The 23,968-nt window shown below is 39.3% G+C and overlaps 1 protein-coding gene across 3 annotated transcripts in view; it reads right to left on the reverse strand.

The window, feature by feature from the left end:
* mfsd1 (major facilitator superfamily domain containing 1) overlaps positions 1–23,968 on the reverse strand; it is a 57,595-nt gene that overhangs the window by 17,445 nt on the left and 16,182 nt on the right. For all 3 annotated transcript variants that reach the window (XR_010017661.1, XM_063045861.1, XM_063045862.1), the window contains exons 4-12: positions 22,179–22,221; positions 20,086–20,153; positions 15,599–15,707; positions 14,194–14,296; positions 13,097–13,195; positions 12,232–12,343; positions 8,435–8,491; positions 7,041–7,197; positions 5,614–5,711 (exon numbers count right to left, since the gene is read on the reverse strand). Coding sequence is in view for 2 of the 3 variants with exons in the window: in XM_063045861.1 (XP_062901931.1) it covers positions 5,614–5,711; positions 7,041–7,197; positions 8,435–8,491; positions 12,232–12,343; positions 13,097–13,195; positions 14,194–14,296; positions 15,599–15,707; positions 20,086–20,153; positions 22,179–22,221 (846 nt within the window). In the remaining variant the exon portion in view is untranslated. The remainder of the gene's footprint in view (positions 1–5,613; positions 5,712–7,040; positions 7,198–8,434; positions 8,492–12,231; positions 12,344–13,096; positions 13,196–14,193; positions 14,297–15,598; positions 15,708–20,085; positions 20,154–22,178; positions 22,222–23,968) is intronic.

Genomic DNA, 23,968 nt, shown 5'->3' on the forward strand with positions numbered 1-23,968 from the left:
CACAGGAGGATGTGATAGAACAAAGGACTCTGCGGAAAGTCCTGGCAATTCTGGACAACATTTCTCATCTTCTGCATGCCACCTTGGCTAAACAGAAGAGCACGTCTAGTAACAGAATAAAACAACTGCGCTGCTCCAAAGACTGCTGTTTGAGGTCATTCTTACCCTCGGCAATTAGGCTCTATAATGAGTCCACATATATCCAGGGAAGTGATGACACCCCCCCCCCGTTAAGTCTCTTTGAGACAACTTATTTTTTTTATTCTAACTTCTCTTCAAATATTTGTATACTTGCATATCTGTGCACTTATAATGCTACTCCGACACTGTAATTTCCTTTGGGATCAATTATCCAGTTTATGACCCAGCTGGTGGCATAGTGACATCAGTGTCAAGATTTCAGGACGAAAGGTCCCGAGTTCACATCCAGCTCCAGCCAGCTCCCCTGCACACTTTCCATCCGTGCTGGGTTACGAGCTGGTGATCTCTTTGGAAACTCACCCGGCAGAAGGCAATGGCAAACCACTGCTGTAACTTGCCTCATATGCAGTTCCCCACTACGTCAGAGAGGTGCGGAGGGAAATTGTCCGCTAACCGGAGAAACTCCAGATGCGACGTACCTTTCCTTTCCTTCCTATCAGTTTATATCTCTCTCATCTATGTCTTTCCTGATTTGGATTGTTATTTTATTTCTAATTACTGGATCTCACTCCTTCCTTGTGGGTTCACAGCTGTTGTAATCGCACGTTACCATGTTGTTAAACAATTAGCTTTCGTCATTAGGTCGGCCATTTTATATCTTTGTACATTTCAATTAGTGGCTAGAAGCACTTGTTAGGAGTCGAAGGAATTTCAATCAATATTTGTATCTGTCTTTCAGTAGAACGCTTAGTAGTACTGTCTTCTTACACTGGCTCTTTGCGTATTGTAACATGTTGGTGAATAATAAAACCACCTTCAACTACAGCTACACCAGGACTGGAGTTATCTCTCTGTCTAGCTAAAAAAATAATCAAGGAAAACTGTTGAGTGAGTGCAGAACAGGAAAATGATACTCAATGGTGATTCCATCAGTGGCAGCAAGTTAAAATGTCGGCAATGGAAAAGAGAAGCCTTGAAACCAGGTCAGTGTGATCGATAGGCTCATCTCGATTACCTAGACAGACTAAAGCTTCAGTGGCAAGCATGGCAGCACTGGAAGCCTGTGCCAGGGCTGAAGCAGCAGAAAGCGAAATTCCTGTAAAAGTGAAATAGGCTGAACTAAACAGAGAAAATCCACCTGCAGTCCACATTAGAGGCACTGCAGCATGAATAGGAGGTGGAGGCAGTTTTAGCTGAAGTCAAAGTCTTTGAGGTGGGCATGAAGCAGCCAGCTGACAACAAAGTACATCAAAGACCATTCTGCTTATGCTTATACCCACTCACTAGCAGACACTGAAGATTCAGGCCAGCCAATCAAGACTGGCAAGACTGAAAGGCGGACTGGGGGGGGGGGCTCCCCTTCCTCAAGATAACACCCCGCAACTTGACACCTTTCACCCAAACAGGGCAGAACAGAGACTGCCTCCCTCTCATGCTCAATGCTCCGATGTACCATGGCATAACTAACACAGGTGGTGATGCTGCTCAGCCTCCTGGTAAGGTGCATACACTCCCTATGAACCAACCTCATCATCATGTGTCAGGTCTTGCAAGATTCCTAGCCCATCATGGCCGGATTCATGAAATTCAACAATCAGCCAGAAAATTACTGTGCTTGGAACTCCACATTCTGCAATGCCACTTGTTACGAATTCGTAACATACCAGCAGCAAGAGATGACAAATTGAGTCGGGTTTTAATATTAAAACCACTATATTTATTTACATCTACTCAAAATATATAAAATTAAATAAACTACTTTCTTAAACAGAAGTTAACAGTGTTATGCGTCTATAGCTCCCTTACAGTCAAACTTAGAACTCGTTCTTAACAAATCTTACTCAAGCATCGTCTTAAAGTGGTAGTTCAGAGAGTCCCAGTAATTCACGAAATAGGTGAGAGGAGAGACTTGTGGATTCACAGTGCAGCGACGAGGTGATCACCATGAATTCCAAAGATTCCACGGCTAGCGAATGAAGAAATAGTTACCGAAGATCCCAGCAGAGGAATACTATTCCGAAGTCCACGAAGAGCGATTTCACAAAGTGACTGTCACGAAATCCACACCCACGGATTATACGAAGAACAGACACGTCTCCACAGTGCACAGTGTGCCGCTGAGTAACCCAATCCTTTGGGTATGGGTAAGCATTAGATTTTACCCTTCTTGATCATGAGCTGTTCCCAGTTAGCTCGAAATCTGCGATCTTCACACTCTCTCTCTTTCCTTCGACTCCTCCTCAGCCTCTGCCCACATTTCTTTTATACCCTTGGCATATGTCATAAGGTAACGCTCACAGAAACGAAACTGTGGACTCCCAGTAAAACAAAACTGGGGACACGTCACACACTGAAAACCTCAAGCTCAAGCCAAGTGAAGAACTCGACCTGCTGGTAAAGTGGCTTGGATCCAAGTCTGCTGAGCATGCAAGCAGATTTACGGTCAGTTTACATCAAACATCCTAGTGCTGCTTTCACTTTCGTCTGGCAAAGACTGGAAAAGTGCTACGGATCCGCGGAGACAATGGAGACCGTTGTTTTCAACAAACTTGAGTCCTTCTCCAAGATTTCTAGCAGGGAGCCCCTATGACTTCAAGAACTAGAAGACCTACTAATGGAGTTGGAGGCAGTCAAAGCCGAAAGCTACTTAACGTGGCTAGTGTTGCCTTGACTTTGCATGAGGAATCTGTCCCATTTGGAGAAATTCTCCTTTAGTCTGCAGGAGAAGTGGATGTCAAAGAGGACCAGATACAAACTGGAAAAGGGAATCAGCTTCCCACCCTTCTATTTTTCTAGTTTCATCCAGACTGAAACAAAAATGAGGAACAACCTCAGTTTCATTATGACCACGTTCAGCTCGGTGCCACTTAAATCAGAAAAACATGTTAGAGGCCCTGTCATGGTGCACACACCCTCTCCTGAGTGTAAAGGGTTCAGGGAGACACCTCTAGGAGTGAAGAATCTTCCTCAAAGAGCACTCCATATGGTTCCGCTGCTGTTGTTCAACCAGCCACTGGGCGAGGGATGAAATGGTGTCACCCAGTACTCTGAATGTGACAGAGACAAACACTTTGCAGCTCTTCATGTTAGCCCACCTCCCTGGTCTGTGAAGAATAACACAAGTACCTTATTACAGCATGGCAGGGAGGGAGATGAATCCCCTTCCTAAGTTGCCGCTTCTTCCAGCACAAGGTACTTGAGCAATATAATGGGTCTCCAAATGCTCGCTTTGCACAGAGGTCAGCACTGGGATGGGTGATAGTAGGAGATGTCTGCCTAGGGAATGCATACAAATCTTCACCTGTGAACATCTTCAGAACTAGCATTCTGGAAAATAGACACCCCAGTTTCATGACTTCCTGCCTTCGCAGTATCCACATCAAGGAGAGCTTTGGCCAGTCTTGCCAGCCTCCAGTCTCTCCCGCCTTGACCTTCAAACAAAGAGGTTGGACAAGCAACACAACAAGCAAAGGTGAATCTGTTTTTGTCCATAAAAAGGACGACTACAAACCAGTTTCTTCAATAGATGGCCTTCCCTTCCTGAAAGTAATGGATAATCAAGATCCATCAAGTGAACTCATACAGCTGGGTGACACTGTTCCCTTTCCTTAGCCCCGGACAATGCCTCCCAATCAACTGTGAGCAAACGAGCAGTTACTTTCCTTCACTTACACACGTACTCCAGAAATGCTCTGATATTACTGAGGAAGAAAACAAACACTACAAATGGAACAAAAGTCTGTTGGAAAATGATTGAAACATGTACTCTGATTACAAATCTGTAAAAATGAAGTCAATATTTTAAGTTTCTACAAATTTTAGATTTGTTTTGAATTCTCTATTGTATACTGGTATTGGACATTATCCATTTGGCTTATTTCAAAGTCTGGGTAGGGATCCCTCTTGAAAGACAAAATTTTACTCTGCATTTCAAATCCAGCTGATGGTCCTATTATTCTTTAGTATTTGACTGTGCTATTCAATTGATCAGGAACATCGATTCTAATATGTTTCCAATTCTAATCTGATTCCAGTATGTTTAATGTTCAGTTGGCGGCATCTTTTACAGATACCAAGCAGGGAGTGCTATCTCTTATTCCTGATTTAGATTGTTATTTTATTTCTAATTTCTAAATTTCACTGCTTCCTTGTGGGTTAATAGCTGTTGTAATTGCTCATTATCATGTTGTTAAACAATTAGCTTTCATCATCAGGTTGGCCACTTTATATCTTTGCATATTTCATTTAGTAGCCAGAAGCACTTGTTAGAAGTTGAAGGAATTTCAATCAATGTTTGTATCTGCCTTTCATTAGCACGCTTAGAAGTAGTCTTTTTACACTGGCTCCTTGCGTACCATAACACGTTGGCAAATAATGAAACCATCTTCAACTATAGCTATGCCGGGACTGGAATTATCTATCTGTCAAGCTTAAGAAAATAGTGAAAACTCTTGAATGAGGGAAGAAAATACTACTTCTGCCAACCCTGAATTACATTTCATAAATTCCTCCTCATCTAAGACAATACTTGTAGTTTGGCAAAGTTACCCGATCTACCATTTTTTAAAAATTCCTGTTCACTACTGGGATAAGCAAATAAACCCAAAGTGACTGCCCCTTTCTTATTACACTTATGCAACTTCATTAGAGGAAGCCTAAAAAGATATCGCGAATACTATCACAATACTTGCCTAACAAAGCAGCACAACACTTCTTCCTCCTTTACAAACCTATCACGCTTGAAATGTCTACACCACAGAACAATGAGCTGCTCATCTAGCCCTTCCCTCCTCCGCTGAAGCATACCTCTATGACAGTAACAGTATCAAATCCCTGCACTGATACATGCGCTCAGTTCATTCACCTTGTGAAACTGCTTGCATTATATTAAGTGCAGTTAAACCTACAAGTCCTTTTATGTTTCCCTTCCTAACTATGCCCACTATTCCCACTGGACTTGCCTGTTCCATTTTAAAATGGAATACAAACTGATACAATTATCTGAGTCAGTCACTCCATCTGCTGCCCTGTCACTGTGTCCCAACCCCTGCCTTACAGGTTTAAATCCACTCTACAAGGAGATTGGTCCCCCTTCAGTTCAGATGCAACCATTCTTTCTTGTGCAGGTCAACACTACCCTAGAAGGGATCCCAATTAATCAAACGCTTGAAGTTCTTTCTGAACCACACACTCACCTGCTCTATCTTCCTATTTTGACACTCACCAGAATGTGGCATGGAGAAATAATTCTGTGATTCTGACCCAGGAGGTCTTGCTTTCAACTTTCGACCCATCTTCCCAAATTCCCTTTTGCAAGAACTGTTTCTTTTCTTCCTTTTGTTAGAATGCAATAGACCACATTTTCTAAATTGGTCTTTACAAATATTTAAGTCTCTCCCCTCAATGAAATCTACCTTGAACTTGTAAATATTTGCAGCCATATTGAAATAATTTTGAAGCATTATTACTTACAAGCCATAAGCTGTTCCCAGTTGGTGTTCAGGAACAACGAATGCCACCATAGGCCAGAGTGCACAGGCGAGCAAAGAATATGATATACCCAGTAGACACTGAAATTTTAAAAAATGTTCTCTTTTAATCTGTACTTGAATATAGAACTTCAAAACCAAATTTAGCATCAAAAAAAAATTTCTATTCAAATGTGAGATTTGTGCAAATATTTTTGACATAATGAGCTGGTCGTAGAAACTGAGTTACAAGTCATCCAGATGTTTTAAATATATTAGGTAGGTGTCAAATCTACCAACCTGAGGAACGTGTGGATGGGTAGAAACAGAGCCAACTCCCATAAATCATCTATTTTTTAAAAATTTACTGAGATGCAGCGCAGAATAGGCCCTTCCAGCCCTACGAGCCATGCTGCACTGTAATCCCCCGATTTAATCTCAGCCTCGTCATGAGACAACATACAACCACTAATTAACCTACCAACTGGTACATCTTTGGACTGTGGGAGAAAACCAGAGCACATGGAGGAAACCCATACGGTCATGGCGAGAACATACAAATTCCTTACAGGCAGTGGCAAGAAATGAACCCAGGTCAGCTACACAGTAAAGTGTTGTGCTAACTACTAAGCTACTGTGCTGCCCTAATGCAACGTTAAATACAAAACTTAATGAACACATCTTTGGAAATTAAATTAGTATACACTGTGATGCAATCTTCTGTTCCCTATCAATACCAAAGTTTAATTTGAAATCAGCTTGACCAAAATGGCCAAATCTGCTATCTAAATCAATGCCAGATGCTGTGGCCAGTTTCACCCAGTTTATTTTAATACAGTGGAGAGGATATAACTGTGGGATAATTTCAGAAATTAATTAAGAGCCAATTTCATGGTAACAGACCAGGCAACACCAAATTTCTTGCAGTGAAGGACGTGAATGAACTAATTTAAAACATTTAAAAAATTTCCATTATATAAAACAATTGAGATCGCACAGCTGGCATGATGGGACAAGAAACATGCATCCCTCGATTAGTTGTTCAGGTCTTTGGTTTCCAGTGGCCAGTGCTTCCCCAAACCCCTTAACAATTAATGGTAACAAACAACTCATCCACAGTAGAATAACGGGCACAAGAACTCTGTCTTCAATGCGATTTAAACTTTTTTTTTAAACAGGTAAATTCAGATGGAAAGTTCAGATTACAAGTCCACATTTACCTGTACTTAAATGACATTAAGAATGAAGTTAAATATTCGTCATGGAGGATTTGTGTTTAAGTACATGATTAGGTTTTACCAATAAACTTGCTAGACAGAACTTTGCTTAAAACATGGTTAAAGATTAGTGATATTCAGATTAAAAACATGAATGGGATTTACATTACTTTTCAATGAGTTTCCTTACAGTATTAATTGAAAACATGTTTACCATGGCAATCCAAGGGTTCCAGAAGGTGAATGCTAACATCATATGAGCAGCCAGTGTCATCAGAACAGCAGACATCACCCAAAATATATTCTTCCCTACTTTATCTACCATTATTCCCAGAACAGGTGAAGCTGGAGCAGAGATAACGTATACAATACTAGAAAAGAAAACAAAGAGATGAATATCCCACAGGATACTGGTGGTCAAACATTTCCCATAATCATTACTCTTTATGAACACTACAATCATAACAGGGGAATCTGTTAATCCAAATTAACAAATACAATTATATCTTCACGTTGGGAAAACAAGTTTTTAAAATACCAGTGATCAAATTCAATACACTGCCTCCAGATAATGAGGACAAATAGTCAACTTTCCGTTTTGATTAATATCATGAAATCAGATGCCATTATAGCACAGAAAAGAAGCCACCTGGCCTATACTGTCCATACCAGCTAAAAAGGGACATATCTGGGTTAATTCCTCTTCTCCTGAACTTCAGCATAGTGGGTCACAGCATATCCAATACTCTTTGATTGGGAAGATCAGCCCCTACCACATTTAGGCAATTATAAGACTCCAATTACATTTTTTCCCCAATTTTGTTTCCAACATTCCATAACCCTACTGTCAGCTCATTCTAATTACTGATTTCTTTTCTAAAAGAAATAGATACTTACTGTTTCAGTTATATTTTTCTGAGTTTTACACGTCTCAATTAAATCAACCTACCATACAAAAGTAGGGAATTCCACCACAGCTGAATTGTGCTCATAATTTGAAGTTCTTCAGCTGACTTATCTGTATCCTCTGCACCACCTCAAGTATTATCACATCACTTCAAAGCATTCTACATTGTGCCAATGGCTGCCCAGTGTTTTCCCCCCACTTCAATTGTGACCAACCTACCTACATTGTGTGTCTCGGCTGGTAAATGTCATGTCCCACACGCCATTTTAAACTAACGTATCTAAAATGGACAACATTTAACAGATCTGCAATGAACAAACTGGACATAGTAGAAAGTAGTTTAATGTTTCTTAAATTATTTCTTAAAATTTGCTTTCCAATCCTCTGCCCCAACAGGATTTATCTCAATAAATCAAGGTGCAATTTACCAGCATATTGTTATTGAATTGACTGCAAAGTTATTCAAAATATCTGATCTGACAATACTATTGCAAAATAAGATGTTTAAAGAACTGAAGCACTCACAAGTTGCTTAAGTATACAAATAAATTCATAACCAAAAAAAACCAAATACAGAGAATTTAAAGGTATTAAATTGAAGTGATATAAACAGATGCTGTAAATTGTCTCACTAATCCTTCATTGCTAATCCCAACAATTTTCTTGACAAGCAAATCCAGAATTGATCATAACTAAAATACCTGTTAATTAAACTGGCTTCTTTCAGAGAAAAGTTGAATTTTTCAATGAAGAACACTCTACAAGGTATAAATAAAAGCATGTTAAACATACACATTTATTGAAGAAATAAACATGTGCCAGTCTTCCTTGGAAATCGGTGGTGGAGAAAGTCAGAAGCTGTCCTGGGCCCAGGACACAGATAAAACCAAGGGAAAACAGACCAGCATTTTTACTTTCTAAAGAGGTTATTCCCGGCTTCTCATCGAACACTGAAACTAACTTCTACAGGCATGTTGTTGAAAGCCGCCGGCCAGTGGTGTTGTGATATCAGCACTGCGCCATGCTGAGTTGAGAGTCATGCTAGCAACTCTGCCTTGTAAAAAAAAGTGAAATGCTACGAAAACGACAAAAATGCCGCCCAATGTGCCATAAGGCGCAAAAAGGAACAACTGTTGAAAGCACACTGACAGGTTGCATTATAATCTGGTATGGCAATTTGAATGTGCAGGAGTTTAAGAGGCCGCAGAGAGTAGCGGACTCGGCCCAATATATCATAGGTAGATCCTTACCCCCACCAGTCCCAGCTACAGGAGGTGTTGCCCTCAAGGAGGCATCTAACATCCCTAACATCTAGTCTATGCCATCTTGAATCCTGAAGCCCACAACACCAGGTTCAAGAACAGCTACTTCTCTTCAATTATTCTGTTCTTGAACCAAATATCAAATGCTAATCACTTCAGTTTAGCAACACTATGAATTCTTTGACAACTTTGCACTAAAATAGACTTTGTTAAAATTGTTAATCCATGTAAAAACTGTGTATAATTTATTTTTAATTGTTTTCTGCTGCCTATATGCTGCTGTTGTACTTGCGTATACACATGTACTTGTGCATCTGATAAAATCATTTTTGCCTTTGATAATGGCTGGATACTATTTAAATTCAAATAGATGCTTTCCAAGTTTTCAAATCACAAGTGCCTGTTTTTTTTCTTGATTGTCTTATGATAGAAGGCAGATAGAAACAATTAAAATCTAAAACCAGACAAAATGTCTGTAGTCAGGAAAATTTACTATACTGATACAAAAGTCTTAAATTTGTCACAGTTATCAGAGTTTTGTTGTACTCCATCGAATAGTGCTCAACTCAGGTCATACAAGAATTTAGGAAAATAACTTTAGCAAATTATCAATTTTAGATCCACTTCTCTGAGCACACATTTACAGTATTTCCATCTCCAAATACATCCTTGTGTCATCTATTACTCCAAATTCATTGGCTAGGCGTGCAGTAAAGGAATCCTGCAACATTAAGAGCAGTATCTTTGAACAGCTTAATGCTTCAGTGAAATTGTTTCACAAACAGAACCTCCCTGCTTGCTCAGGACAACCTTCCTCTTTAAACTACAAGTAACTTCATTGATACCATTGCTTGAAAAGCATGCATGGGATGTCTGCCATTTTCATTAAATGCCAACAATTTTATTTGAAAATAATTTGTTTCTTTCTCATGATAATCTTCCGCAGCTTATTTGGCTAATTCACCTCATTCATTTTTGTAATTCAAGCATGTCATATGGGAATTTAAAAAAAAATGAATAATTCAGAAAATAATTAAATGTTGCACACCTTCTCCAGCAAAGCACAGCTTATTCTCTTTCCAATCAAGTACCACCTCAGCTCATGATTTCCCTTTTGAGACTGAAATTGAGTTCTCTTCTTTCTATGAATACCTGTATAAGAACAACTTAATCTTTCTGCTACGCAACTTGCAAAACGACTTTGTTACATAGAATTGTAAGAAAAAAATTGTGAACCCTTTGCAATCATCTGGTTTTCTGCGTTAGTTATTCATAAAATGTGACCTGATCTTTCTCTAAGTCACAGTAACAGAGGAACACAATCTGCCTAAACTAATAATACACAAACAATAGTACTTTTCATGTCTTTATTGAACGCAATGTTTAATCATTCACAGTCTAGGCCGGAAAAAGTATGTGAATCCCTGTATTTAATAACTAGTAGAACCTCCTTTAGTAGCAGTAACCTCCACCAAATGTTTCCTGTTGCTGCTGGTCAGACTTGCACAATGGTGAGGCAGAATTTTAAAACATTTCTCCATCAAAACTGTTTCAGTTCATCAATATTTCAGGGATACTTGATTGAACAACCCTCTTCACATGCCACAGCATCTCAATTGGGTTTATGTCTGAATTCTGACTTAGCCATTCCAAAACAAAAATTGTCTCCTTTTTAAACCATTCTGTTGTTCATCTACTCTTGTGTTTTGGATCACTGTCTTGTTGCATCATCTAACTTCCATTCAGCTTCAGGAGATGGACCGCTACCCTGACACTTACTTGTACAACATGTCTTTTTACAATTTTGAATCCATTGTTTCCTCAACAATTGCAAGCTGTCCAGGCTCTGAGGCAGCAAAGCAGCCCCAAACCATGATGCTCCTTCCACCATGCTTCACAGTTGGGACAAGAACTATTGTTTGTGTGTTTTGCCTTTTTCCCTCCAAACAGCAGTGTGCATTTCTGCCAAAAAGTTCAACTTTTGTCTCATCTGTCCACAGAACATTGTCCCAAAGGTGTTATGGAACATCTGAGTGGTCTTTTGCAAACTTGAGACATGCAGCAATGTTTTTTTTTGGAGAGCAGTGGTTTGCTCTGTATTGTCCTTCCCTGAACACCATACTTATTCAGTGTTTTTCTTACTGTGGATACACGAATAGAGACTTTAACAAGTTCTAGAGATTTCTGCAGGTAGTTTGCTGTTACACTTGGGTTCTTTATCGCCTCCTTCAGCATTGCACGTTGTGCTCTTGGTGTGATCTAAGGAGAGTAGCAACAGTACTGTATTCCCTCCATTTGTGGACAATTTCTCTTACTGTGCACTGATGAACACTCAGGTCTTTAGAAATGTCTTTGTAGCCTTTTCCAGCTTCATGCACCTCTACAATTCTTCTTCAAACGTCCTCTAACTGGTTTGACCAAGGCATGATGCACATAAGCAGATCTTTCTTGAGAAGAGCAGGTTTCATCAGTAATCCTGACTGTGTGTCTTTTTTATAGGGCAGGGCACCTCTACAACCACACCTCCCTCTCATCTCTCTCATTGGAACACCCGATTCCAATTGGCTTTTGCAGAAGGCATTACCCCAGAGGTTCACAAACTTCTTTGAACCTAGAAAGTGATTGTTTAAATGCTGTACTCTGTATTGACAAGTAGTACAATTGTTTGTGTGTATTAATTTCCGCAGATTATGTTTATCTATTATTGTGACTTTAAAAAATGGGACCACATTTTATGAGTAATTAATGCAGATAACCAGGTAATTGGAAAGGATTCATAAACTTTTTCTTGCAACTGTACAATAGCCCTCCATTGCTTTGTCAATGATTAGTTGGCATCATCCCACTATCAGCATTCTTTTGTCCAGTCATTTTCTTTCTCTTGGGCTACAGTACTCTGAAATTTTGAGACATCTGAAAAGCATTTACAACTGTCAAAGGTCCATGCCAAGATATTATTTTGAGTCAATGAATTTATTTTCCTTTCAGAGCTCTTCCTCCACGATTTAAAACATGATGAAATGTTTTTCCAACCCAAGATATGGCAATTACCACAAAATGGCATCTTCCAAGTTCCTGCTCTTAGACATCTCAAGATTAACATGTCTACATCACATAAATACATTAAATACCAAATACTGAAATGCTTTCCCACTGCCTGCCTCTCATAAAATAAACATCAACGCCCCTAAAATAAAAAAAAATTGACATTAAGCAATTACAGAAAATGCACTTACTTTCCAAGTCCAATAAATGGAAATACAGCCACATAATAACATACACAAATGACAAATATCAGCCAGAGGGCTCGTGGAAAATCTTTTACATCTGTCAGTTTAATGACTTCACCTAGAAAGATGAGAAAAATTGTCAAGCATTTGGTGTGTCAATTATTTTAATAGATTAGCAATTAACAGGAATGCACACAGATTATCAAAATGCCTATTTTTCAGAACTTCGTTTGTAACCCAACTCATTAATTGTTACTGGTGCCTCTCAATCCAGTAACAATTATCCCAGTAGATTTCTACTCATATATTACCACTGCAGGAAGGAATGTGATCAAAAATGTTAATAAAGAGTATTCTCAATCTCAAAAATGAGAAGAAAGAACAGAATTCCTACATATCATGGACCAGTCACTTTCTTTTGCTCATGCTGCAATACAGCAGAAGCCTGATATACAATTTGCCTTCATCAAACTCTGGTGGTTGTGGATGGAGCACAAACTTTGCTGAGTAAAGGTGCCTGCCAACGACATGTTTAACACTCAAGTTTCATACTTAAACTTTTGAGCAAGCATTTAAAGTATACAAGGCACAATGTTAAAAATGCCTTATAATAACTGTTTTAGCAGCCATCTTAAAGTTAGTGACCTTCACCCTCTCTTTAACTTACTAAATTTGAAAAAAATTGCAGCATCTAATCAGCCACCTACTGAAAGAAAGTGCTCATATCAATAAGGAGAGAAACTGGACTACAAGTGATAGTTGCAAGTTATACAAATTAGATCATATTCATTCCATCATGGCTTTCCAAGTTGAATGTTTAAAACGTTCAGTTTCAGTTACTTCTATCAAAACAATAAAGATTTGATCGCACCTGTTTTCCCTTGATCTTTGTTTAAAATCCTTTTAGCTCTTCTGTCTAAGTAACCAATGATTAACGCACACAACAAGGAGAAAACACATGTTGAGGCAGCTACACAAAGAGAAATACAGTTAAATGATGTTCAAACTGTTCAATAGAGAAAATTAAAAAAATACAAACTGAAGAATCCTAAATAAACCAACATATTCCACAACCTAATGGAGATTAATTGGTCATTCTGCTCACTTAAAAAAATTACTTTGCACAAAATGTCTGGTATTTTACCCCAAAGGAGGGGAAAGTACTGGTCCAGAGAGTATACTTTCTCAAATTATGACAAAGAATGTTTACATGAATTGCCACAACTGGCAGGTAAATAATTAGTTTAAAACTCATTTGAAGCCCAACGTCATCCTAGTATGCATCTAAATGATCCTCAAAAAATAAGTGAAACCTAAAATTACAATTTTTAAGTAAACTGACAATATCTAGAGGATGCTGACAAGTTAGTGCAATACAGTAATGATATACTTCAAAATCCAAATCTCAATGAGCCACATTCACCCTTTCTATATTTTACTGATTTTTAAATATTAGTTGCAGAGAAACGATGTCATACAACAGCAAACCAAAGATTACTTGTAAATATCAAATCCATTTTACTTATAGTCCAGTGAGAAAAATGATTAAGTCAAGAAACACTTTTGCTTACGCTGGCATTACACAAGAATTATGAGTAATGTACTCAAATATCCAAATACCAAATATCAATCAATTTCAGTACAACAACTATTTCAGAAGAAACAAGTTATTTTTCTACTGAAAGGTTAGCGGTGAAATTCTGAATCAAAAACCTAGAAACTATCTCCTTTCTGAATCTTTCTTGCCAGACTTACTAAATGAACCATGACTGGCCCTCAAACAAGTAATGCTTTCACTTCTGTGCCAGTTAATTAGCATAATAACTGAGAAGCAATCATTATTGAAAATTGAACTTCTCAAACCTGAATTACAAGAGAATATAAATACATGAAAAATAACAAAGATGACTGACATTCAAATCAGGATGTTGCTTAGTGAAATCATTTAGTTAAAAATGAGGTACGCACCTATCATGAGGCTTATACCAAGAGTCTTGTAGCCTGTACAGCCTACCATCACTGCTGCTCGGGAATAGATCCATCCCATAATGTTCATGTTCACAGTACTGCCCTGTAAAACAGCAAAGTTTAAACTTTATGGTCTTAGATCTAGTTTGTATTTCTTAAAATAAAGTTTCAATAAAATAAAACAATTACTCCATGTGCTTCACTTGCATCTCTATGAAAAAAAATCATGAAAACCACTATATTGTTGAAGAGATGGTAACACTTTAAAGGTACACTTATATAAATTAATTTCCAGATTTTTTTAGAAACATCTGAATAGACTTCTAACTAGCACTTTGAGTTTTCCCTTCCCTTGAGAATAAAATTGAAAAGTAGTGCCCTGATGATATGCTTCTGACACTTTGCCAACTTGAACCTAATTAAGAGCAGTGGAATCAGAAGGCAGCTAAGAAACTGCAAGAGCTACTTTTGAAGGGAAAGTAATAGAAAATATTTAATGCAGACGAATTAAAAATACTAAATATTGCATTAAGGTAAAATAAAATATTTCTTTCATGAACAAACAAATGATGAAGCTTCTGCGTAGATTTGATTATCAACCTGCATAACAAATGCAGTCAACGAAATAAATTCATGCCAATTACACAATCTAATCAACTGAGAAGTTAGAAGAAATTGTGTCTAATCTATTTCTTGGCTAGATCACATTACAAGCTGTTCGGTATTCTGCAAACATCCCAAGTACTGAAAGTACAGAAAACAAGAGCTAGCCAGTCAAAGGGTTATTGGGCCTTTAGGACCTTTGAACAAAGCATGCAATGGAACACTAAACAGAAATAACAAAATATTGCAGATATTGAGATTCAAGTTCTTAACTGAACAGCAAATGTTAATTGAAAGAATTACCAAGCTGGAGGTGAATTTGAAGACTGATTAGATGGGGTTCTAATGTACGAACACATCTTTTAAGAAAAATAGGAACATAAACTTTACTATGCTCTCAAACCTTATAGTACTGAGGCAACAGAATTCCAGCTAGTAGAATGAAACTAATTTATAAAAAAAGAAAAACAATCATACTAAATCTAAAACAGGGCAACAGTATTCCTTTCTTTCCCTAATCCAATTCACCTTTCCCCAGTTTTATGCTCATTATGTTTATCACAACAATGCTCGATTGCTTCACTGTCACATGCTCATTAATAGTTCATTGGTGCAAACAAACAGATCGAAAGATTACTGAAACCTAGCACAAAATTATATTTATGATTAGCTCTACTGATGTTCTTTACTGCAGATGTGTGTTAAAATGGTATTTCCAGACATCTTAATGAAGAAAATCAAAGTTTGATAACCCTTTGGGACTTTTGTTCTATATTTCTGGATCTAAATTATGCAATCATACCAGTCTAGCCATGCTCAGCTGTAATCCAAACACAAGGTTCAGTTCTTTGCCTTTAAACCAGCTGACTGCATATGTATTCTGTGCTACTGCCAGTGACTCTCCACCAATCCTGTTGAAGGAAAAAGATGTGATTAAGCTGCACCGCCATTTTATTAATTAAATGATGCCAACTCCCATACAGCAAAGTGGATACTCCTTTTGACATGCAGGTAGAAGCCATTTTTAAACATCACATTGTAGTGAAAGAAGTGAAAAAATTAGAAAATCTTAGAATACCATCATTAAATATTGCTGGATCATTCCAAGTTGAAACTATAAGGCAACTTTAGCAATATAGAATCAAGTGCCGAATACAATAAAAATAAAAGACAACCAAAACATGACAGTAAGAAGTTACATAAAAAACCTAACTCCAATTAACTAAGGTGGAAGTGTATTGATTCTATAAAATTGATATTGGATTTAAAGTTCTATGCAGGGTCAAAGGCGAGCTAAAATGGAAATTGCCTGACACAGCTCAAGACAGTAATGAAAAAAAGGATCACTTAGAGATAAGGGAAAAGAATTCTGTCCTCTCGATGTGTAACAGAGAAAAAAACTGCAGCTATTCAGGACTAGTTACAGGTTAAGCAAGCTGGCAAAAAATGAGGAGAAAGAAATTCCCCACTAGAGGGCTTGGAATATAATTACCAAGGGTAAGTGTAGATTAAAAAAAAGGATATAACCACAAAGAAAGACTTTAAGATTAGTTTCAAGTAATTCAATAACAGCAAAAATTAAAACTGTTCCAAAAGAATAGCAAGAAAACATTAAAAGCACATGAAGCACGATAATTACATTCTGAGACAAGCCCTATGGCCCTTCGAAAATTCAAAATGGAGTTGCGGAAACAGATACGAATGTGGGAAATAGCACCATATTTAAGGATGAAAGTGAAATGACTGGAATTGTGGGCTTTAATTGCAAGGAGTGTGGTCAAGAATGAAATACAAAAGCAGATTTGTTGGAGACTGAGTGGTGAAACCTTGCTCCAGTATCAGCACGACAGCTGAGTGGTTGGCAGTTGAGATGAGAGAGAATAGGTGAATAAATTCGCAAACACGAGGAATTCTGCAGATGCTGGAAATTCAAGCAACACACATCAAAGTTGCTGGTGAACGCAGCAGGCCAGGCAGCATCTCTAGGAAGAGGCACAGTTGACGTTTCGGGCGGAGACCCTTCGTCAGGACTAACTGAAGGAAGAGCTAGTAAGAGATTTGAAAGTGGGAGGGGGAAGGGGAGATCCAAAATGATAGGAGAAGACAGGAGGGGGAGGGATGGAGCCAAGAGCTGGACAGGTGATTGGCAAAAGGGATATGAGAGGATCATGGGATTGGATGCCCAGGAAGAAGGAAAAGGGGGGGGGGGGGAAAACCCAGAGGATGGGCAAGGGGTATAGTCAGAGGGACAGAGGGAGAAAGAATGTGTGCATATATAAATAAATAAAGGATGGGGTACGAGGGGAGGTGGGGCATTAGCGGAAGTTAGAGAAGTCAATGTTCATGCCATCAGGTTGGAGGCTACTCAGACGGAATATAAGGTGTTATTCTTCCAACCTGAGTGTAGCTTCATCTTTACAGTAGAGGAGGCCGTGGATAGACATATCAGAATGGGAATGGGATGTGGAATTAAAATGTGTGGCCACTGGGAGATCCTGCTTTCTCTGGCGGACAGAGCGTAGGTGTTCAGCAAAACGATCTCCCAGTCTGCGTCGGGTCTCGCCAATATATAGAAGGCCACATCGGGAGCACTGAACGCAGTATATCACCCCAGCTGACTCACAGGTGAAGTGTTGCCTCACCTGGAAGGACTGTCTGGGGCCCTGAATGGTGGTAAGGGAGGAAGTATAAGGGCATGTGTAGCACTTGTTCCGCTTACAAGGATAAGTGGCAGGAAGGAGATCAGTGGGGAGGGATGGGGGGGGCGAATGGACAAGGGAGTTGCGTAGGGAGCGATCCCTGCGGAGAGCAGGTGGGGGGGGGGAGGGAAAGATGTGCTTAGTGGTGGGATCCCGTTGGAGGTGGCGGAAGTTACAGAGAATAATATGTTGGACCCGGAGGTTGGTGGGATGGTAGGTGAGGACCAGGGGAACCCTATTCCTAGTGGGGTGGCGGGAGGATGGAGTGAGAGTAGATGTGCGTGAAATGGGGGAGATGCGTTTGAGAGCAGAGTTGATGGTGGAGGAAGGGAAGCCCCTTTCTTTAAAAAAGGAGGGCATCTCTCTCGTCCTGACGTGAAAATCCTCATCCTGACCCCCCTCCCACTTTTCCTTCTCCCTGGGCCTCCTGTCCCATGATCCTCTCGTATCCCTTTTGCCAATCACCTGTCCAGCTCTTGGCTCCATTCCTCCCCCTCCCATCTTCTCCTATCATTTTGGATCTCCCCCTCCCCCCCCCACTTTCAAATCTCCTACTAGCTCTTCCTTCAGTTAGTCCTGACGAAGGGTCTCGGCCTGAAACGTCGACTGTACCTCTTCCTAGAGATGCTGCCTGGCCTGCTGCGTTCACCAGCAACTTTGATGTGTGTTAGGTGAATATAATCAATGGGTTGTATTCAGAAGATGTGACAATTTTTTTCCAAAAAATTCACGTGTTCACAATGCAAACATTGTTGGGAAACTCAATATTTATTCAGTATTTACCCCTGAACCAAGGAGGCAGTCACAAGTCAACCACATTTGAAGGATGAAAGTTACTTCTATGTCAGACTGGGTGGGGATTGCAGACTTCCTTCTGAAGATATTAATGAATCTGATGCTTTATCACATTCTAGTATATTCGTGATTATTAATAAGATAGTTGTTTATTCCACGTGAGGTTTTTCAGCTGCTGAGGTAGAATCCAAATTCATATCTCTGAGGTCTGGCAATTAGTCCACCTTAATCTCTGAAATAAACTTGTAAAAAGTATAGGTTCAAGGCTTAGGCAAAGAAAATAAGTTAGTTGGACAGATGATTTCAGTACAGGTATAACCTATATTTTTGTGGAGACTTTAATGGAATGAAATATCAAAGGCATTTTATGTGAAAATAAACAAAATTTGACAGTGACACTACAGCAGATAACAAAAAAGTCAAGGAAATAAGTGTGCATGAATATCTTCAAGGATACAGAGAGGGAGGAAGCCAAAAGTGTTAGAGAAGGAATTCCAGAACTTAGGGCATGACAGCCAAAGCTAAACACTCCAGTTTTGGAACTACCGTATTACAGACCAGATAAAGTAGGACAGAAAGTGGTAACTGATATTCAGATTTCCTCACGTGGAGTTAAGAGGGAGAGGTGAATTAAAAGGGCAAGGTCATAGAAGAATCTTAAAATAAAAATGATAATTTAAAAATGAAAGTAAACATCAACCAAGAATCAATGCAGGTCAGCAAGTACAGGAAAAATGGGTGACAAGGAGTTGATGCAAGTTAGGATCAGTAAACAAAGCTCTGGATGATATATCTATGCAGAGCGGATAAAGACAGCTAGAGTTGTTGGTTGTTGAAGTTTCAGGACAGCAAAGACAAGTTCATTTTAGTAACACAGTTTTGGCAAAGTTGGAGTTAAGCAATATTAGAGATGCAAACATTTTCTCAGGGATGGCACAGATAAAGTCAGAACCTCATTGTTGGTTCATGTCAGTGTACAATTCTCACTGCCTCTTCCCTCTTTCGAGACCCTTCACTTGAATCCTAACTTAGTTCGAGGTTAGGTTTATCTAATGGTGACCCTTTAAAATACCTTGAGGTAAATGCACTGCACAAATGGAAGTTTTAATTGTCCTTGTTTTGTTTTTTTTAATGTAACCACACAGATCATCAAAGAAAACATTGTGAACATGCATTCAGCCCAATTCTTTTTTTTAAATCCCTGGATATACCAATGAAGACATTTAAACAAATATTATAACCAATAACTGTAAACCAAACTTGGATGATAGAAAAGTGAAACAACAGATAAGGCTGTACATACTCAAATCATGCAGCCAATTCTTACAAACTTAATTAAAAAAAACTGTGTTAATTCGACACATTTCTCCAACATTAGGACAATGAACTTTAAAACAATGACCAATATGTTAAGAAGAGATTTCTTTTCATTCCTTTTGGATCCTTTAGGCTTAGTATGTGTGGAACATGGAATAGAGAACAGTACAGCAGAAGAACAGCCCTTCAAATCGTGATGTCAATGCTGTGCATAAATATTAAATTAAAATGAATTTCTTCTGCTTGCATATGAATCCATATTCATTCCGTAAACATCACTATCACATCTGTTTCCACCACTATGCCTGTAGATGTTCTAATCAGTTACCTTCATGTCAAGTACCAAATATCTTCAAATAAATATATTTATGCCAACTTTAATAAGATATAAATAGAATAATTGTTGCCATGACTGTAAGGAATCAAGGAGTTCATATTGACCAACACATGCTTGGCAAAGAAACAAACATCAACTTACCCAAACACAAATCTTCCAAATTCCATTAGCCAAAAAGCATTCAACAGGGCTCCAGATGCAACAATAACCTAAAAAAAAAACAACAATGATATTTCTTTTCATTGATGCTTCTAAGTATGGAATGGTGGAATGTCTCAGGAGGCCTCCCCGCGCTCCCCCCCCCCCTCAATGACTATCAGACTCCCAAATCAAACATCACTTTCACAGCCCCACCCCCTGGAGTGTAGCAATGCTTTTGTACTCTTAACACCAACTCTCTTGGTTATTCTATCATTGTCATTTTAGTATTTTTCTGTATGATAGATTAGACTACAATCTTTGCACCACTCTACTGTTCTATTCTTAAAGTTCAAAGTACATTTATTATCAAAGTAAGCATACTATATACAACATTAAAATTCATCTCCTTACAGGCAGCCCCAAAAGCAACGTATACCACCAAAGAATGATAGGAGTGTACGTGCCGGGGAGCCACAGAGCACACACGCCAGGGAGTCAGGGAATGTAAACCCCAGGGAGTCAAGGGGTATGGGAAGAGGCTACAAAATTGTGTCTTGAGCAATGAGGATTTAGCCATAATTTGTTAAGAGTGAATTGTTTTTTCTCAACATAAACAGAGGATTCCAGATAATTGGTCCATCAGTTAATCAGGGCAGCTACTTGTGTGTGACAACTCAAAAAAGAACAAAAACTAATCAAGAAAATAGTTGTGATTCTCTTCAATGATTTTGGACACTGAGCACTTAACTGGGAGAAGAGTCTTGCCAAACAGTTTCTAACCAGCATCAGTTGCATGAACTTATGTGGCTGTCAGACACTACACTGTGATTAGAGTGAACGGTTTTTAAAAATCGCGTCAGCTGTGCGTGTATGCTCAAAGAGGATTGATTTTTGTCACTGATTTTTGGCGAGAAATAAGCAGTGAAACAATTTAGAACTGTTTGATCACTGCAGTTTCAAGCATCCAGGCTTGGAGATGCCAGAAATGGCTGGAAGCGAAAATAAAATGATTTCACCATTCATCTTGATTGTTACTATGAAAATGAAGATTTGGAGGATGCAAGCATCGAAATCATTGGATGAAGGCTGTCCATTATCTACATTAGGTGTCTGCACTAATTTGTTAATTTACAGTCTATCAGACAGATACGGCAGCGTGTTGGTTGTTTGTCATATCTGAACACGACAGCGAAACCTGTGCGGGAGAGCTTTTAAAAGTGGAAAAGCTGTGGCACTGGGATGATTCTACTCTCTCGACCTTGGAAATTTGGGATCCAGTGATACCAGTAGTCATCACAAACTGGAAGCTTCCTTGGTTGCAGGAGATAACCATGACTTCTTCTGTAACTTCTACATACCCTTCGCTCTCCAAGAAACGTAGAACTACCTTCTTGCCCATTGGATTTCACTGTTGATCACATCCGCTCAATTGGTTGGAACTGACTTCACATGCAAGGACAAGCATGTCCCTATTTCATTAGGATACGAGACCTGTCAGCTACTTTCACCTGCTTCAGCCCGCCTGTCTAAGTGCAGTACCGGGATGTGGCCTCTGTCTTATGCAAACTGCTACTTGGAGCCACAGGTGAGCGCTGAGTGCCTGAAGGGGATCAAAGGTGAGTGAGTTGTCCCAGCATGGACACAACAAGCCCCTTCACTAGAAGTGCTACCCCTCCATGGACACTTCATACGCGGAGGGCAGTGTATCCTGGATGAATTCCTCCATCAATAACTGTAAGGGACTAATACACAGTTTAATAGTACTCTAGTAGCATTGGTAGTGTTCTGTATTTCACTGAAAGACAAAATTATTTACTCAGTTAAATGGCAGCTTGTCTTTTTATATCTTTTTAACTATTTCTATGAAACTTTGCCTAATTAGGACAGTTGCTTGAGACAGAATGTACGGGTCCCAGTTAACTGGAATCCACCGTATACTATATTCTAATTGATAAGTTGCAATCCACATGAATTCTGAAACAGAATCATATAATGGAAATCTGTTGATGAACTAGGCAAATGCAAACTGAATAATCATCCACAATTCTAAAAAAAAGGCTTATACACTTGGATAAAATAGTCTTTCTACTCACCTGGCCAGAACAGACAAATAAGCTGAAGATTATTGTTCCTAAACTGTAAGAAAAAAGTTGTACAATTTACATCAATAACTTTCATAACATGACAGAATTCACCCTGCAGTTTGAGGGGGAGAAGCTAAATTCAGATTTATCACTATTAGAGAGGCATGAAAGAGGAGCTCGCCAAATTTGATCTGAAGGGGACACTAGCAAGGATGTCTGTAGAACAGCAATGGGTGGAGCTTAAGGAATATTCTAAACGGAGGATAAGGCAACCGTGGAAGTCAAAGCAAATATATTCTTGCAAAGCTAGTGGAATGAGAAGGTATTAAAAACCAAAAGAAGAAAACTAAAAAAAAATAAGGAGAGAACAGATGAAATATAAATGCAAGCTAGCCAACAATAGAAAAGAGGATTCAAATTTTTTTTCGGATATATAAAGAGTAAAGGACAGATGAGACTGCTGAAAAATGATGCTACAGAGGCTGAAATGGAGAACAAAAATGGTGAACAAACTTAATAAGTATTTTGTGTCAGTCTTCAGTAAGTAAGCAACCAGCAGTGTGCCAGAAATTTGAGTGTGTCATGAGGCAGACGTGGGTGTAGCTGCTATTTAAGAAGGTGCTTGGGAAGCTGAAAGATCTGAAGATAGTTAATCCAGCTGGACCAAATGGGCAACACCTCAGTTCTGAAAGGGATAGCTGAAGAGATTGTGGAGGCATTAATAGTGACCTTTCACTGGATTTTCGAATGGTTTTAGAGGGCTGGAAAATTACAAATATCACTGCACTCTTTAAGGAGTGAGGGAGGCAGAAGAAAGGAAATTATAGGCCAGTTAGCCTGACTTGAGTGGTTGGTAAGATGTTGGCAGCCCATTGTTAAGGATTAGTCACATGATAGAAATAAGCCAAAATTAGCATGGATTCCTTAAGGGAAAATCTTGCTTGACAAATGTGTTGGAATTTTTTGAAGAAATAACAACTAGGATAAAGGGGTCAGTAAACACGAGGAAATCTGCAGATGCTGGAAATTCAAGCCACACACACACAAAATGCTGGTGGAATGCAGCAGGCAAGGCAGCATTTATAGGAAGACGTACAGTTGACGTTTCGGGCTGAGACCCTTCATCAGGACTAACTGAAAGAAGAGCTAGTAAGAGATTTGAAAGTGGGAGGGGGAAGGAGAGATCCGAAATGATAGGAAAAGACAGGAGGGAGAGGGATAAAGCTAAGAGCTGGAAAGTTGATTGGCAAAAGGGATACAAGGCTGGAGAAGGGAAGAGGATCATGGGACGGGAGGCCGAGGGGGAAAGAAAGGGGGAGGGGAGCACCAGAGGAAGATGGAGAGCAGGCAAGGCTGCACCGGGAGCACCAGACGCAGTATTTCACATCAGCCAACTCACAGATGAAGTGTAGGCATCACTGGAAGAGGCTTCACAGTAGTGAATTTAAAAACACAAACACGAGGAAACACGAGCTACACCTATCCTTACACTTCCTCCCTCACCACCATTCAGGGCCCCAGACAGTCCTTCCAGGTGAGACGACACTTCACCTGTGAGTCGGCTGGGGTGATATACTGCGTCCAGTGCTGCCTTCTATATATTAGTGAGACCCGACGCAGACTGGGAGACCATTTCGCTGAACACCTACGCTCTGTCTGCCAGAGAAAGTAGAATCTCACAGTGGCCACACATTTTAATTCCACTTTCCATTCTGATATGTCAATCCATGGCCTCCTCTACTGTCAAGATGAAGCCACACTCAGGATGGAGGAACAACACCTTATATTCCTTCTGGGTA

The sequence above is a fragment of the Mobula hypostoma genome, chromosome 4 (genome assembly GCF_963921235.1).
Source record: "Mobula hypostoma chromosome 4, sMobHyp1.1, whole genome shotgun sequence".
Lineage (NCBI taxonomy): Eukaryota > Metazoa > Chordata > Chondrichthyes > Myliobatiformes > Myliobatidae > Mobula > Mobula hypostoma.